This window comes from Dicentrarchus labrax, unplaced genomic scaffold (genome assembly GCF_905237075.1).
Source record: "Dicentrarchus labrax unplaced genomic scaffold, dlabrax2021, whole genome shotgun sequence".
In the NCBI taxonomy this organism is placed as follows: Eukaryota; Metazoa; Chordata; class Actinopteri; family Moronidae; genus Dicentrarchus; species Dicentrarchus labrax.
The window spans coordinates 13,865,324-13,882,440 of NW_026136705.1; the positions used below are offsets into that span (position 1 = coordinate 13,865,324).

The 17,117-nt window shown below is 40.1% G+C and overlaps 1 protein-coding gene across 4 annotated transcripts; it reads right to left on the reverse strand.

Moving 5' to 3' along the window:
• Positions 1-1,395: 1,395 nt before the first annotated feature.
• On the reverse strand, positions 1,396-15,981 carry tbc1d8b (TBC1 domain family member 8B). 4 transcript variants are annotated; one of them, XM_051400819.1, is made up of 21 exons: positions 15,726-15,981; positions 13,258-13,368; positions 12,848-12,966; positions 12,367-12,592; positions 11,608-11,848; positions 11,029-11,236; positions 10,728-10,895; positions 10,453-10,614; positions 10,049-10,199; positions 9,640-9,854; positions 9,008-9,125; positions 8,608-8,893; positions 8,387-8,516; positions 8,205-8,303; positions 8,054-8,122; positions 7,707-7,947; positions 7,553-7,618; positions 5,312-5,404; positions 5,105-5,152; positions 4,898-4,995; positions 1,396-4,809 (listed from the first exon to the last, which is right to left on the reverse strand). In XM_051400819.1, exons 1-21 carry the CDS (start codon positions 15,850-15,852, stop codon positions 4,366-4,368), a joined length of 3,420 nt encoding a protein of 1,139 aa, XP_051256779.1. In that variant the 5' UTR covers positions 15,853-15,981; the 3' UTR covers positions 1,396-4,365. The 4 variants fall into 4 exon arrangements, with proteins under 4 accessions (XP_051256779.1, XP_051256782.1, XP_051256781.1 ...); XM_051400822.1 differs by lacking the exon at positions 15,726-15,981 and adding an exon at positions 15,517-15,678; XM_051400821.1 differs by lacking the exon at positions 15,726-15,981 and adding an exon at positions 15,429-15,678.
• Between the last annotated feature and the right edge of the window lie 1,136 nt (positions 15,982-17,117).

Consider the following 17,117-nt stretch of genomic DNA (forward strand, 5'->3'; position numbering starts at 1 on the left):
TAGTATGAGTGATACGCGGAGAGCATTCGTCACCGAGTCACACTGCCGCTCATAAATCACACCGGTGGCGTGCGCGCTTTAGGACGAGTCAATGAGGAGACATTTCACTGTTAATGATGATTTATTGGGGACCAATACATGTGGTCCCATCATGGTTTTGTCATACCATAAAGAGGCTATTTTTGTTGCTGCTTTGTCACCAGTGAGCGGTCAAGACTGTAAGTGTCAAACATAAAGCCAAAATATTACCAACTAATGGAAGGAGAGACCTATAGGGTGACAAACGAGATCTGTTTCCCTTTCCTCAAGACATTAAAACTTGGCTTTTCACTAAATGGAAGCACCATAATTCTTTACGTCTACATATTATACACATCATTAGCACGTATACTTGTATAAAGCCAGAAAATGAGCAAGTAGTACCAGTGTAGTTTAGTGCCTTTACTAAACTACACTACCTAAAGTAACTTCCTTTACTGTGCTTCCTTACCAAGCATTAATTGCAGTAATGTTTTAAAGAGTTATGGTCTTATTTACTGACCATGAAGCTGTAATCTTCAACATGCATTATAACATAACCGTTCTAACCTAATGCCAGGATTTTTCCATTAAAACCATCATACTTACAGTGGTTGGGGCACCGTATGAGGTGGGACCCTTTAAGGTTAGTGTGCCAACAGATCTGGTCAGGAAACATGCCAAGGACAGTAGATATTTATTGTTTGCTATTGGGGGAGGGAGGTCAGCTGTTGTGAGGGGGCAAAGAAGTCTGGAGCCTCTCTCACAACAACTATGACAGATACAATCAGTACTTATTGAGTCATAGCTGCGTAGGTCGTAGTTCCTAGTGCTTAAAATACATCATTTTAAGCACTGAGCAAAACATATTACAACATGGGCATGTTACTGATTTCAGTTAAACATATCTGTAACTGGACAGAATCTATTTCAGATATTGTAGAATAAAAATGATATTAGTCTCCCTATGCCGAATATTTCATTTTACACACTTCAAATCTATGGAGAGATAACCAGATGGCTGAAAGATGCCTCATTTTTCTGTACATAGAGCCACCTTCTTTTCTTTGTTGTGACATCTTAAAATTATGTTTTTCAAAAGGAATTTAGATTTTTATTCTCAAACAAGAAATGTTAAAAATGAGTTTAGTTGTCCAGCTATGACTGTTTATTATAAATAAAATCCTACATAACTATATGATGTGCTTTTCAGATGCATACAGACAAATATAAACATTACACAACTTACTGACAGATAACCCAAACAGACAGAAACTTATGACCCTTAAAACACGAATAAACAAGTACCAGTTAGCTTGTCAGTTCAATTTATGTTGTTGTGTGTAGATGTAAGGGTGCTTCAGAATGAGCCAAACCTTATTATTCATAGAATCATCATCATTTATTCTGATACCTCTTTATGGAGATACAAAAAATAAATCAGAATCAAGCAGGTAAACAGAAATAGGCTCCACATAACTTGCAAAACAAACTTTTAATCAAATGCTACAGACTATAAAAACTGTAGACCACATTTGCACATATAAAGACTTGTTTAACCATATACTAATGCAGCTGGAGCATTGTTCATGCCTGTTGTATGCACTCTAATGCTTAATGGCAAAACTGACAGCACGCCAGAGAGATTTCCAACCCTTTGATTTTCCTTCCTCTGTTCCGACAAAGTCATCTCCTCTAATGTATTTTCCCACCAAGAGGAAACAATTTTAGGCTAAAAAAAAAAATCATCTTAAGTGCCATTTTCCAAGAGCTATAAAGACCAACATACAAATTCTTTAAAGTAAACTTGTTTTATATGATTTCCTAAGATATTATCAAATAATCTGAAATAGATTTAGCATGCAACTAACTGACATGAAAAACCCCACACAGAAATACTGCAACACAATCTGAAATAGTCGGACAATGGTCAGATGTGACCGTTAAATAATGGAAATAGGGTTACTGTTTAGAAAGGTTGTTAAATGATCAGCTCCTGGAGCCCAGGTTGCTGAGACTCAGTACTGGTTCATTAAAAAGGTACTGAACTGAAGTCACTCATCGAGCTTTGGATTTAAGGAGTGACAACATATCAAAGATGAATGGGGTGTTTTTTTTACATTAGTCATGTAAACAATGACAGATTTGTCTTTTCAGTCCTAATGAGTAACGGATGTTTGCAAAATGCTTGTTTTCAATGAGTATGTAAAACTCACTTCAACAAGCCAACCCAGTAATTACACAATACATTTCAGATGGGTCCTAAAATCTTAAGTGAAAAAAAAATTTAATTAATTAAGAAAATAATAAAATGTTCCTAGCAAATGGCAGAATAATAAAAATATAGGAAACAGAGAATTGCACTTGCACTTAAAGAGCTTCCAAACCACTTTTATCCCAACACAAGCAGAAATAAAGGTCTATAAATTTATGAATTTGGCCCCTGGAGATGACAAGTTGCAGCTGAAGCAGTCATGACCTTTTGGAATTCAAAGCCTTTGAGACCTGGCCAAGACACAGACATATCTACAATTTGTGAATCTCAAACAACTGTGCAAACGATTCACTGAGACAGAAGCAGAAACAAATACAGAAAAAGCAGAGATAGAAAAGAAAACAACTTAAATACTGTAAAGTCAAATCTGGCTTTCTGTAGTGAGTAATTGCTGTTCATTAAAGGCCAGCATAATGTGGCAAAATCCTGTAACTATGCTACACATGCTCTATATTTTAATGTTACAGACATTTGTAAGCTATGTATAACTCATCAGTCATATACTTTATATGTCCCAGGTCGAAAAAATATCCCTTTTCTCCCTTTTATTTTACACAAATTGCACCCTGAGATTTGATAAAACAAAATATCCTTCAAAAGGTTTAAGTTGTGTCCACAACAGTCCACTAGCTCATATCTTACATTTTCAATACAAGCCTCATAAATACAATAATCAAACGACTATTGAACTGACCTCTATGTACAAAATGCTGCACTTATACTAGAGCATAACATCCTACGTATACAGTAAGACGGACAAAAGCAAACAGTACATTAACCAATCAAACTTGCACATTTTCAGAAGCGGACGCAGATTTCCCTACAGCAGCACTGCAGAATTCAAACTATTATACCTTTACAGACCATAGTTTACAGTATGACACACTGAAGTCATGCTATAATATTGTTACTGCGTGTGCTGCTGTTGGAGGAATGAGACAGATGAGTGTGCTGTGGCAGTGTGTCATCCTCTCTTTATTTATTTCCATTATTGCAAATGTATAATATTATAACTGAATCTTTCTTTTATGCTCTCAAATAATGTATCTGACATCCTCATTCAGATCATCTCTGAAATCTGTTTATGGCTTCCAGGGGACAGCATTACTGCTTGTCCTTACTAACTGTACTATACTATTTTATTCTGTGTCACCTGAAAAGCTGGTGTTTCTAACAAGTTTACAAAGTGACACTAACATTGCCCAATAACAGGAGACACTGAAGTCACACGACACAACAGCATTTACAGTTTGCTTCACTACTAGTAGTCTGACAGAGGAAATATATCAAGCTATTCAGAAGGAGAATATTCCTGTGGACTATTTGCCACCTTGTCTAAGTCATTTGTTATGGAGTCCTACCTCAGCAGAGACAGAGGGAAGGACAAACTCTTCTGTTTCTGAACACAGGGGAAAGCACTGAATGTCCCTTATATAATACACATCTATACTGTATGTGCTCCATGGCATATAGGGGGAATATCATTTAAACTCAACTTAAAATCTGAGGCTACATAAGAGAATTTATTTCATCAATGATGATTGAAAATGCATAATCAGACTTGAGGAAGGACAGCGTACAGTATGTCTGTCACAAGGTTTAACATGAGAATGCACTGAAGGTGTTGGATAGTGTTACTACAGTGTGTACAGTATCTTAAAGATGTTGTGCCTTATTTGTTTCATCAGCCATTGTTGCTGCCTACCATCTGCCTGACCATCCAACCACCACACACACACACACACACACACACACACACACACACACACGCACACACACACACACACACACACACACACACACACACACACACACACACACACACCCACACACACACACACACACACGCACACACGCACACACGCACACACGCACACACGCACACACACACACACACACACACACACACACATTGCACCCCAGATTTTTTAATCTGATGTCCCCTCCACTACAACAGTAATCTTACTGTCTGCCTCACTAATACCCACTGCCCTATCAAGGTGGAGAAAGGAAATTCATGGTGACTTCTGGTTTGAATCAGAAGCAAAGTATCAATTCACTTATGTATCCTTTCACTTATTTGCCTTTAGCTTCAGCTGGGCGACCTTAGCTTGTCCCAGTTTAGCGTGAACGTCGACAGGCCTTTCAAAGAAGCTGACTAGGGCTGGCTCGTTGAGCAGAGAAGCCAAGACCTGCTCGAACGAGAACGACCACTCTAGCTCTGAGAGGTCAGGCGCTGCATCCTGACTGTTGTGGGAGCCGGAGGTGTCGAAGGTCTCCGGGGTGGTGGAAGCCTCTTCGGTTGAAGACTCCTCAGCAGCAGCAGCAGCAGCAGCAGCAGCAGCAGTAGTGTTGGCAGGCTTTGTGGGGCTGCTCGGCTCCTGCAGCCTGCGTCCCACCTCTTCCATCCTCAGGAGAAGGCTGGTCACATGAGCCACAGCTCGGTACAGAGATTCCTCCTCTGGATTGCCATGAAAAATGTTGTACAGGGTCTTGGAGAACTGAATGAACTGAGTCTGAGATAGAAAAATAAATAATAAGCGCGTTGTACTTCAACATAAGACATCAGTAAACAGTCAATAAACGCAACATGGAGTGAGTTACCTGATTAATACGTGGTAGGTCCTTGATGGTTTCCTCCTTCTTTAGTATTTCATTTTGCCATTGTTTCAGGTAGGCCTGCAGGTCCACTTTTCCTCTACCTGTCAATTTCACACACAGACTCTACACTATCACACAAAATCAAGACATTTTCATGTTTTTGTTATAGCCATGGAACATTTCTGATATATTTGGGTGGAAAAACTCTACCTCTTTCGGGGCTTTTCCTTATCACACCATCTTCAGGAAGATCAAATGCTGAAATACATAAGCAGCATGTGAACAAACTACGTAGAAATGCTTCAAGAACAATCAATGCATTCAAGTAAATCAGGCAAGCATCAAGACACAATTATGACAGAATTTAGAAAGAAAGGGTAAAAGTTTCAAAGGGAAAGAAAGAGTAAAGAAGCTAACCAGTGAGTCTACTCAAGTGAGAAGAGTCTTCAGTCACTGGAATAAAGTGCTGGATTCTTTGTTCCTTTAAGTGCAAAGGACTGCCTGTAAAAGCTAGAAGATACTGACTGTGAATGCACTGAAAGGAAAGATGAAGAGACAGAGGATCCACAAGAGCAATGTAGATGGAATTTGTTAAAGAATTTGATTAAAGAAAGCATATTTAAATTGTATCTTTTAAAAAAAATACAATAAATAAAAATAAATTCAAAATCCTGTGCAAAGAAAATAGAGTTTTGTATTGAAAATAAAATTAGCCAATCCCTTGTAAAATACTTCCTGCCTGTATTATTTGTATTTCTCATTGTACTATTATTTAAGATATGCTATATTTCTATGCTCCAACCCCCACCAGTGACTGTGTTTGTGTGCATGCATGCGTGTCAGTTTGCACTGCTGGACTAAACAATTACCCTCACAAGCCAACAGTGTCATTATATCTGCTTGATAACTTCATACTGCATTAGCAGAAGAGTCTGAGGATTGTCATGTTGGTTAGTCATTCAGTGTGCCATTAAATTTGTTGCTGATACAGAATGAACCTTAATGATTTTAGTGACCTTTCCTCAATCGCTCCACTCAAATTTCCACCTAAAATCTAAAATAATATTTAAAATCTAATGGGCAGATTTAATGAACACTTCAATGCTCTCCAGAAGATCAAATTCTGACCTTTGCCTTGTGCCAACAATGTGTCAAATTGCTACTAATGATCAGCTGTGAAAACATTTACACTAAATGATACACTGGATACAGTATAGCATAAGGTAATAGTCTATTTGCCATGTGTTATCGTGTTTATGCTGCACAGATGTAGAACTGTTAATAGTGCAATCACAATCTTAATGTTTTTAGCACTGCTATCTGTAATGTTCTCATAATAGGGAAAACCTTCAGTATTTTCATTCAACACTTCATACTGTGGTATGTACAACCCTGCAGCCTCTAGCGGAGCCCCAGCTATAAGGTACGAGACGTTTTATTGTCCCTACAGCCAATCATGACACAGATGATGTCATTGTGTAGTCTCTCCTCTCTGAATGAAGCTGATACAGCTGCTGTACTCTGTGTTTGGACTGACTCTCAGCTCTAAATAGCACATGATTTCATTTCCTTGATCAATGGATCTTTTGGCCCAGTTCCAATGTCAGACTTTGATGTGGGCTCCACTCAGTCCATGAGAGCTCTGGGCTGTCCTACTGTGAAATCAGCAAGCGTTTGAGGTCGCTGTGGTTTACTTTTTCAGCTCGCTCTGCACACTTTATGCGAGTGCACAACTCCGCAGACTTTGCCTGAAGGAAAAGACTACAATACAAAATGATGACAGTGGAACATCATTACATCATAAACAAAGAAAAATAAACAAAATACTGTGTGACTATGTCTGAGTTTAGGGCGGAACATTGAAACCAGTCCTCTACCATCTTGTTTGGACTGTGGCAACAAGAAGGGACCTGTCCTTGGTGCTGAAGCAATATGTACTCTCCGTGAGACATAAAAAAAGCTGTGCTGCTTGATGTTCACTAGCCTGGCACATTACAAATGGTGACTCAGTACTCTTCAGCTGCTAAGCTGTCAGTTGTAATCTGAGCACTTCTTCCTCAGCCCAGATCCTGTTTACAGAGAAACTAGCCCACTGCAAAATGCCCTTACATCTCCTCAGACCCATCGTTGCCATGGCAAAGTTCTTTCACCCAACAGAGACTATTCTTACCCCTGCCTTCAAGCAAACACCGCCACATCATGCAGACAAGAGGCACATTTTCAAGGACAGTTTCTTCCCCGAGGCAATGTGCTCACTCCACAAATGCTGAGTTATGGACTGGATTATGGAAATGACAACTCATGCATTCTCAGGCCCTGTAGACAACAGACCGATGCTATCTGATCTTATGAATTGCTTTATGCTGCTTCTGTATGTCTGTTACTGTCATGTAACGGCATTAGTATTTGGAGACCGTAAAGGATCCAGTCTGCTTGCTTGCACTTAAACTGTGAACCTGCAGGAGTATAGGAGCAGAGGTTGAAGCTAAAGATAGACTAACACAAATCTATTTTGTAATTTACAATAGGCAGACAGATGTAAATGAGACAACACAATGGGTTAGCGGTTAGAGAGTCACATGAATGTTAACCATAAAAATAAATCAATGTATCATTTAGATTAGCTGGTGTTGGCTTCATCAAAAGTCCATCACTCACCTGGTGGCAGGTGCAACTTGAACAGGAATTTCAGCTTATTGGTGAAAGATCCACTGTACAGAGTATCTGTGGGAGAAGCAATGTGGAATTATAGCAGTTGGGATACTGAGATTAACGGCTACATTGGCTGAAAGCAGAGAACAAGGGAACTTACCAAGGGCACAGCAGAACTCCTTAAAGTTGACGAGGCCGTCCTGGTTCTCGTCTATCAGGCGAAAGATCCAGAGGGAGAGGGTGCTCTTGCTGGTGCAGAAAGCCCAGGGCTCCAGCAGGGAGAAGAGCACACTGAACTGCTGGAAACCCAACTGGTACTGCTCCAAATAGGCCAGGCTAGGGTCATGATGGAGAAGAGCTGGACTCTTCATTGTCCAGTAACAGGAGAGGAAATGCTGCCTCTGTAAATGGGAAACAAAACAAAAAACATGACATATTTGTCAATTCTTTTTTATTATTTTGTTGTATGATGACACTGAAGATACTGTAGAAATGTCTTTGACTCACTTTGAACAAGTTATAAAGTTCATCAAGCTGTGAGGCACTGAATTTCACTTCTTGGGACACAACCCGGATCTGAAAATAGATTTAAATTCATCCTTAATACCATGGTAACAATGCAGTTACACTAAATACTGTAAACTCAGTGACCACTTACAACATTTTGTTTGGTTGTATCTTCCAGTGTCTGGATTACGTGCAGTTTGTTTCTTTTGCGTGAACTCTCGACTTCCTCTGAACGGATATTTCCATATTTCTAAAAATGAAGCGCAGTTAGTTAAATCAACCACAACACTGTTATTATTGAATAAAACTGACACACAGAAAGTCTTGCAGTACCTCGTAGGCCTCTCGGATCAGTTCACTGATATCCACATTAAAGTGGGATGCTTTATCGTTATTGCCAACTGAAGCTTGCTGCACCGTTGGAGGCAACGGACTGTCTTTGTTTGTCACACTGTCAAAGAATCTGAAATTACACAATAGAGAAAAAGACGAAGAAATTACAGAGTAATAATGTTTAAAACACACCAGTCCTGCTTTGTTTTATTCCCACGGACTTGTTGAGGATGGTGACCGCCTCCGCATCATCGTGGCAGCTGATCAGAGCCTCCATGTTGTAGTCCAGCACTGCCAGGCCGAGCTGCAGAATGGCTTTAATGCCGTCGTAGAAAAAACAGTCCACCACATTCACAGCGCTCTCTATGGGCAGGACACTGATGAAGAGAGTAAGAAACCAGGACAAGGACACAGAGGAGAAGAAACTCAGGTCTGTCATGTGCTCCACCAGCTGGGGGAGATGTTCTCGAATTAGATCCTCAAACACCGCCTGGTCGACCAAAGCGCCTGAAGAAAGAAAGACAACATTTCAGAGTCTGACCAAATTCCTGAAATCATTCAAGTTAAGATGTCCCAAAATGACCAGAAACAGTATTTTGCATGCTTAGCTTCCCTTCTTACCAATAATTCGACGGTTAAAGTAATCCGGCAACATCCTCTCACAGACAGCAACCAAGAGCCAGAAAGCCTCCTCTTCTTTCGCATAGAGCAGGAGAACTGATGTGAGAATGTTCATGGCCTGAACAGGAAAGAAGGACACACTTATAAAAACCAGACTACTTCAGCTGGAAGCATAAATGAGGAGGCCATTATAAATGTGTTTGTGTGTCAACAAGGGTAATTTATCAGAGCCTTTTCCTAATAAATCTCTGCTTTCAAGAGCTGCTGCACGCCTGATTTTCATGAAATGACCAATGACAGTGAAGGAGACACAGTTTTTAAAACCGTAAGGGTTAAAAGATTAAAAGAGTCTGTACCATAATAGTCACTTCACCTAAAAAAGTAACAACAAATTATAATCTAACATAAATTATTAGGAGAAGAAGAGATAAAGAATGATCATGAAAGCAAATTGGCTGGACACTTCCTGGTAATTGAGTTTTTGTGTGCATGTTTTTCATAGTTTTCAATATGTTCTTTTGTGATAACATACTTCTTTTTACATCTCATAACATAACATACCGAGTGTTCGTTATCAGTGTCAATCAGGGCGTTACTGCCTGGTAAAAATAAGCCTAAAGAAATCAGAGTACCTGGCAGTAGCCAATTTTAGGGTTCCTGTATGCATAGGCAGTAAGGACTCTGCGTAGAGCTGAGATTCCTGTGTCACTCTGAAAGGCAGGGTGCTCTGGCAGAGAGCGGTGCAAGTCTCTCTCAATCTCATCTGTTGCCAAAGTGCTTGTGCCCAGAGACTGTTCAACCAGCTCGGTGTAATAGCCGGGATGAGTGGCCATGTCGTTCACAGCTCCTACAGAAGCAGAAGCGCAGTCAGTCCAACAGATGGTGCCGAGATCCCACATCAACCATGTTTTACTTAATTATTTATGTCGAGTGAGCACTTGAGTAGTTACCACTTTCAATCATGCAAGGCTTCGCCAACAAATCACTGCAGATCACTTACTGTACATAACATGACAAGACTAATGTCTGCTGTATAAATACCTGAAAACAGCATCCATAGCTCTCCTCTCAGCGCCTCAGGAACACCACGAACAATCAAGTCTCGGGTCTTCCTTGTGAAGAACATACTCGTGCCACGTCCATATTCGGAGAAATGGATGTTCCAAGACTGTTCCTTCATCTTTTCCTTAAGCTGTCAAGCATGAAGACAGCACACATTCATTGTACATGCTCTGCAGGGCAGTTAAACTGGTTGTATTTCTAAGCAGATGCATGCTTAATTTGTATTTAAGTCAACCCCTGAACTGATTAGACGCCTACCTGCACACCCCCATTCTGCTATTTTATTTCATTAAAAGTAATTCAGTCAGATTCTATTTTAAGTGAATGTGTGAACACAAAATGCTGGTGAAAACATGTTTAATTTCAACAAAACTGATATTTACCATTTTGGGGTCAAGGTTTTCAACATCCTGGGGGTGGAAAACAGTCATGAGAGCCTCGGTGCTTACGGCCTTGCTGCTGTCTTTCTGTCCCACCATCAGTGTTACGTCCTCTGGGTTGTCCTCAAAGTGGTTGATAAGTGACTGGCACTCGCCTCGTATGACCTTGGTGATAAACACTTTTCAATGACAGAAACCGCAGCAAACTACAGAATGCAAAGCAAACTGTACGTAAGGAGTACAATAGCACAAATAAAACAAGTGATAAAATACATTACCTCTGATGAAGCAGAATGCTGAGGGCTGGCACTGATCCCACACCTGCTACGGAGGGTGTTGGCAAGTCGCTGGAAGTCCCGCACTTCAGAGAAACGCAGCGCCCTCTTGCCACGCACACACACTGTTAAAGCCCTGCTGCCGGAGTCTGGCTTCTCAACATTAACAACCTGGAAGAACGTTGGCAGGCCAGACAGTCACTTTTGAAGGTTGCTGCTATTCATCAGTATGCAGGCTGCTATTTGAGAGTATAACTGGCAGTGTTTTTATCAATCAAGTAATGCTGCCTTTGTTTCACATTACCTCTCGCATTGGAATGATGACATGGCACTGGCTCCCATCCTGGCTGGCAAAACACAGGTAGTTCTCAGACAGACAGATCTTGCCAAGCGTGTTAAAATGGCTGAAGGGCACCCACAGGAAGCTCTCATGCACCTCTAATAGATTTTCCTCTTTGGGAAGCCTGAAAAATGTCCGGAACTGCTCACTCTTTGCATGAGCTTCTAGGCCTCTGCGGGGGAAGTAAAGCAGAAAGTAAAGTCATGAGCAGAACATCATTTTGTGCTCTTGACTCTCTCCCTCCATATCAATCTTTTAGGTACTGGAGTACGAAGTTATTTAAGTGCCTAAGACAGATCATTAGAAATATAAATATTATTACAAATACTGTATATCATAGTATGAATAGCTAGATTATTTTGTTCAGCTTCTAAATTGTACTGGTATCATGATGTATGATTTACCTGCCACACCATGCATGGTAAAACAAACATAAATGTTATTTGACTCAAGTCAGACTTTGTGTTTACTCTGGTTCTTCAAGATGGCAGCCAGCACTAACAGGATCATGTAAAGCTGTGCAGTGCAGCAGACAGACAGTACCTCTTGGTAATTTGCAGGGGGTCGGAGAGTGCCGGCTCTCTCTGGAAGGCCTCTTTATCAAAAAGGCGCTTGATGGAGTAGTCGGCCAGCTGTTCCATTATAACAAATGTTTCATTAAGGTGCAGCAGCATGGAGAAGTAGTGATCCTCCCCATGAGCCAAGACATGGATGCTCTCAGTCAGTATAACGTTAGAGGTTTTCTCCAGCCTCCAGATCTCATCCCAGGAGATGACCAGTTTCACTGCAGAGTCATCACAATAAATGAAAATTAAATCAGTGATTAAGGCTTGCAGTTGCCAGGACAAGGATCATGAATGAATGGGCAAATGGGTGTTATTATCACTGTGTAATTCCTGTGTAATTGTAAGTCTTTTTGTCCAAAAAATTCTCATTTATCATTAATTAAAATATATGAAATGCACTGCAGAAACATTACAAAGAATTGCTGATAGCTAAAAATTTTAATGTTGACAGCACGATTGGGAAAATTCTTCAAATGTCACTGTGTCATGAAATTCAGCGTTATCCATTATCCATGCTGCTTTATAGGTTTGCCTCCACTCAGCAGCCCAATACAGTATAATGGCTTTTTAACAATTATGTAAGCTGTCATTACTTAGAGCTATTTTCTAATGCAAAAATGTTCAAAGATCTTTCTTTCAGGCCATAAAAGTCCACTCCAGGGGCTGTTAGGAGCTGCCACAGCCTTCGTTCCTACTAATCAACATTATTAGGACAAATGGCACAGAAATGGCTCACCCTCAGATCCCAGCAGGTATGAATAGAAGCACAGGAAGTTTGTGCTGAGGTAGAGCCAGCCCTGGCAGGGCACTTTGCCTCTCCAGTAGCTGCATGAGTAATATGTGACCAGCTTTTCCTCCGTTGGCAGCTCGAACCACTTCTCAAACCTCAGATGTGCTTCTCGGAACTTCTCGGGATCTTCCTCCAGCACCAGGGACGACTTCCCTTCCTCGGCGATAAGACCCTAAATTAAAAATGAATCGTCATCATTTGTTAAAGCTGCACAAATCATAACCTTTACATCACCAATAGAACAAATGACTACTTGTAATCTGACTGTTGCTCTTGGTGATGAACCCACACTTGCTTTTTCACCAAGTGGCAAGAAAAATGACTCCAAATACCATTTAGAAGACATTATCACATTTAGTATTTTATAGCATTACAATTAAAACCCTGCTGAGAGATCTGAGTCCACAGTAAAAACCACAGTTCTTACTCTAATCTTGCCCTGTACAAAGCTGGTAATGTCCTCGCTGGAGTCAAAAACAGAGAGCGTCCTCATGATGTTCTGCTGCAGCCAATCCCAGTGCTGAACAATCTCCTCTCTGGTGACACCTGACCAACATCAAGAGTGAAAAACAGTATCAGGTTTGGGTTTGTTTTTTTGTTTGTATCTCTGAAGAAAATGGACTTGTTTTATAGTCAAAAGAGTCTTAGTTGAAAGACTGAATTAGGGAATATTGGTTTCATTGTGGTTCTAGTTGAATTTTGCTGAACTTCAGTACATTAACAGTAAACATTTTTATGCAATTTCAACTTTTGACTTAATATGCAAAATCTCCCTTTAATCATTTGACAGCACCATTACAATGTTTGCCAGAATGAGATGAAAGTACAGAGACATACCGCATGCTATTGACCAGTACACTTGCGAGTCTGGCGTGTGGTGAAGAATGCGGTAGGGAGCAACTTTGGATGTGGAGTCCAGCACAGTATCCAGAGTTCCCACAAGGAGGCCTGTAACACACAGTACAGTGATATTTTCAACCAATACTGTTACACATGACCTTTAGCCATGTGACGCCTTTAAAAATCAGAAAGACAGATATACCAGAATGATATTCACAGCCCTGTTTAACGGCTGTATTTACTGATAAACAACCAGGATCAGAAAATATAAATAACTTAAAGATCCTTTAGTAGCACCCCACTAACAAAAACCTGAATCTGTGTTCAATAATGCAGTGTATTAAAATTCATTTCCATCAATATTTTATTTATACTTGGATTGTGGACTGTGCCTTGCAGTGTCCAAATCCCTCAGCTCACACAACTAAAATTAGCTAAATCTGTTACCTTTACTACTTCTCTGTGACATGCCCTCCATGAATAATTAACAAGGTCGCAGTGAAACCACACTCATGCACTGTATCGGCATTATACAGTCCTGCCCCGCTGTACAGGGTTCAGCTCTCCACATGTTCTACCACTGGAGCTGTCATGTACAAAAGGATTCAAAGGATCAAACACAGTCCACATAATTTATGTTCTCATCAGTGCAGAACAACATCAGACGGTCGAGGATATACTTACATGCATAAAAGACACTAGACATAAAAGACTCTTGTGTTGGAGAGGGCTTCAAGTGCAAGCATGCTATGTACAATCAGGTAGTATTTAACCTCCACTATCATTAAACCAGTCAGACAGAACATCAGTCTTTTTGTCTCTGGCTGGAACACCATTCATTATCATTAATTATCTATTAATTATCTTACAGCTGTCACATTGTGGCATGTGGTTAGAAAACTGTAGGTTACAATCATTGGTGGTATTACTAGCAGCACTACTTTTAAACTGTCAGGTGACAATGATTTGTTTTTTTTAAACAGATCCAAGTTAGCAAAGCAGGCCACGCAGTTAGGTTTAGACAACAGCTTGTGTCTAAATCAGAAACTCACTGAATGCTGCACGATTTAAAGGAGGATGCAACTATTACGCAACTACTATAACTGACTATGGGTTACTTTGAATGTGCAGCACTCTTTCCTAATACTGGAAGTACAAAATCCATTTAAGTTCAGTTGTTGTCCCCTCACATATCACAATAATAGTTAAATATAAAATTGAGATATAAAATCTACAAGAATCAATAAAACAAAAAGAAAACAAATTCCCAATAGTCCATAAGGAGTGATGCAACACAAGAATGACAGGTTCCTTCCCAAAGACTTCAAAAATATCTGATCAGTAGGTCTGCTAATAATATTACTGGCCATATATATTCACAGTCCCATTGCAAGAGAAGGGGGAAAGCTACCAGCTATACAAACGTTCTGCAGTAGAGCTGAAAGGATAAGTTCAGGAAACGATTAGCTGATCAATAATAATCAACAGCCAGTAATGTAACAAGCAAAAATGCCAAACATTTACTTTGCTTTGTCGCCCATGTTTCGGCATCATATTAGTGTAAATTCAATAACTTAGGTTTAGGACTGTTAATAATTAACAGATTATTCAATAATGAAAACAACAACAACAACTAGTTGTCTGTAAAAACAACAGTCAGGGTTTTCTCTCCCTTGCTAAAAATATTACGTCTCACTTTAGCAGATCTGTAATGTAACCTAAATTATAGTGACAACTCAACTAAGCATCAATGTCACCACAGATGCTGACACATGTACTGCCCAGAGAGCAGCAGCCCCTGACACTGCAGTCCCACCAGAAATTCAAGGGTTTTCCTGTTAGATTTCAAGCCTCAGCCAATTTGGTGCAAATATCCACCAAACTGACTGAAGTGCCCTGGGACATGCAGTCAGTTTGCTGCTCCAAAACGCTTGATATTCAGTGTTTGTGTCGGGCTGGTAATGTGACTTCAGTCCCAAATCTGACACAACAGTGGCTCAGAGTCAGTAGGCCTGTGTGCGTCCTGTAACCCAACCGCAGGGCAGAGGAAAGGAAAGGAAATGAACCGTTAAATGGACACAGACTTTTCCTCCCTCAATGTCAACTCTATGCTGCAACAAGCCTCAAACAAACCAAACAAGTCCTGACACGTAAACTCAAGAAGATACCTTCACTCCCGCAGACTGGCCCGTCAACACGAGGGGAAAAAAGCAGCTGTTCGGTGGCTGAACTGACCCGTGTTATTCTGGCTCATACCTGTTGCTATGAGGGCATTTTCTCTGTGGACGTGTAGGCTTACAGCAGCACCCGCCCTGTACACGGCAGACAGGCTCGTTAGCTATGAAAACGTAAGGCGACTTAACCCGTTAATAACTTAGTTTATCTAAAATACGGTTCAACGGAGCCGCTACACAGCCGCTGTCCTACACATGCGAGGAGGTGGCGACATAAACCGCTAACGTTACCTGTCAAACCGCCTCCACCTTCTCCGTACCCTCGCCTCCTTTGCAGTACGAAGTACTCGTTATCCTTCTCGGTGACCCATAATTTAAACGCGTTTTTCAGCAGAATCTCTTCGGGTTTGAGCCACATGTTTCAAATGTCATGGAGTTATCTATTAAATCCACCTGACATGTCACGGTTATCTGTAACGTAGCCCGACATCAAACCCGTGGACGTTTGTTTGTGTCCGAATCCCTCCCTTCCCACGTCGACAAGAAATGCTTGCCGAGGTCGCGGTGCATTCTGGGATTGTAGTTTCTGATGAGAAGGCGGTCGCAGCGGATTCATTCTGTGGGACAGGGTATTTCATGAATGAATGGGAGGGGAGACCACTGAACAATTGGTTCATTTATTTCTATGATGTATGCTAATCTTTAATAAGACTTTTCTTTTTTTTCATTCAAAAAACAATAAATAAATAATCTGCATGGTTGTGATCAAATTGTCAAAATAATAATAAGGATATTACAGAGAAATAATAAATTAATTATTAAATTAAATTGAACACATACATATCGTATGTATGTGTTCGTATATAGTGGCTCCTTTTTATTGTCTCTATTTTTTATATATCTTTTTATCTTTATTTATATTTTTCTACACTTCATTGTGATTCTTATGCACAAATGTACCAAGGCAAATTCGTCCTATGTGAAAAGCAATACAGTGGAAAAGTGGTTATTTGAGCTAAGGAACATTTTAAGTAATATTTCACTGAACTTACGACAGTATTTTGTTGTGTACACTAGTAGTGTGATTTTGTTTATATTTACATTTCTGTTGTATGTGTTCTTGGTTTAATAATTGTCTTCTTTATCTTAATTTTTAGTTGTAATGTTAGTTACATGTATGTTAAAAGATTTTTTTTTAAATTTCTAAACTTCCACACATTGTCTCTCAGTGGTGTAGTATTTATACTGTTGTTGAGATAAATGAATCAAAAGATATACATTTGGTATCTCACAGACCAAACATTTTTATTATCAAAGACACAAAGAGCTAACAAGGCAAACAGTATTTACACTATTAGGGAAGGTAATGACAGAGCAGAGCATTCCCTTATCAGCATTGTCTTTATAGGCACCTCTGCCCAATGAACCAATATCAGAGATCAGCACATCATCGGGTCTGGACTACATTTCTGCTAACTGACACAATGATTTGAGTAACAGGAAGAGGAAAATAAGAATCTGCCACCAGCTCTAAGAGGAAGTTAAACATGCTTCAATTTTTTTGTCTATTTCATTCCCACCAGTAATGCAGGGAACTCAAATGCCTTTGCAGCACCAAACTGCCAGAGTTAAATTATGGTTGCTTCCCTGAAGAAAATGAGAGGAAGTGATGATGATGAAATG

What these genes read in the sequence shown, in the direction of transcription:
- tbc1d8b (XM_051400819.1), bottom strand. Translation starts at nt 15,852, where the DNA reads ATGTGGCTCAAACCCGAAGAGATTCTGCTGAAAAACGCGTTTAAATTA. An exon ending in TTGTACAGGGCAAGATTAGA is followed by an intron (nt 12,593 to 12,847) that starts GTAAGAACTGTG and finishes TTTTTAATTTAG; the next exon opens with GGTCTTATCGCCGAGGAAGG. An exon ending in GCTATGGATGCTGTTTTCAG is followed by an intron (nt 9,855 to 10,048) that starts GTATTTATACAG and finishes CTGCTTCTGTAG; the next exon opens with GAGCTGTGAACGACATGGCC.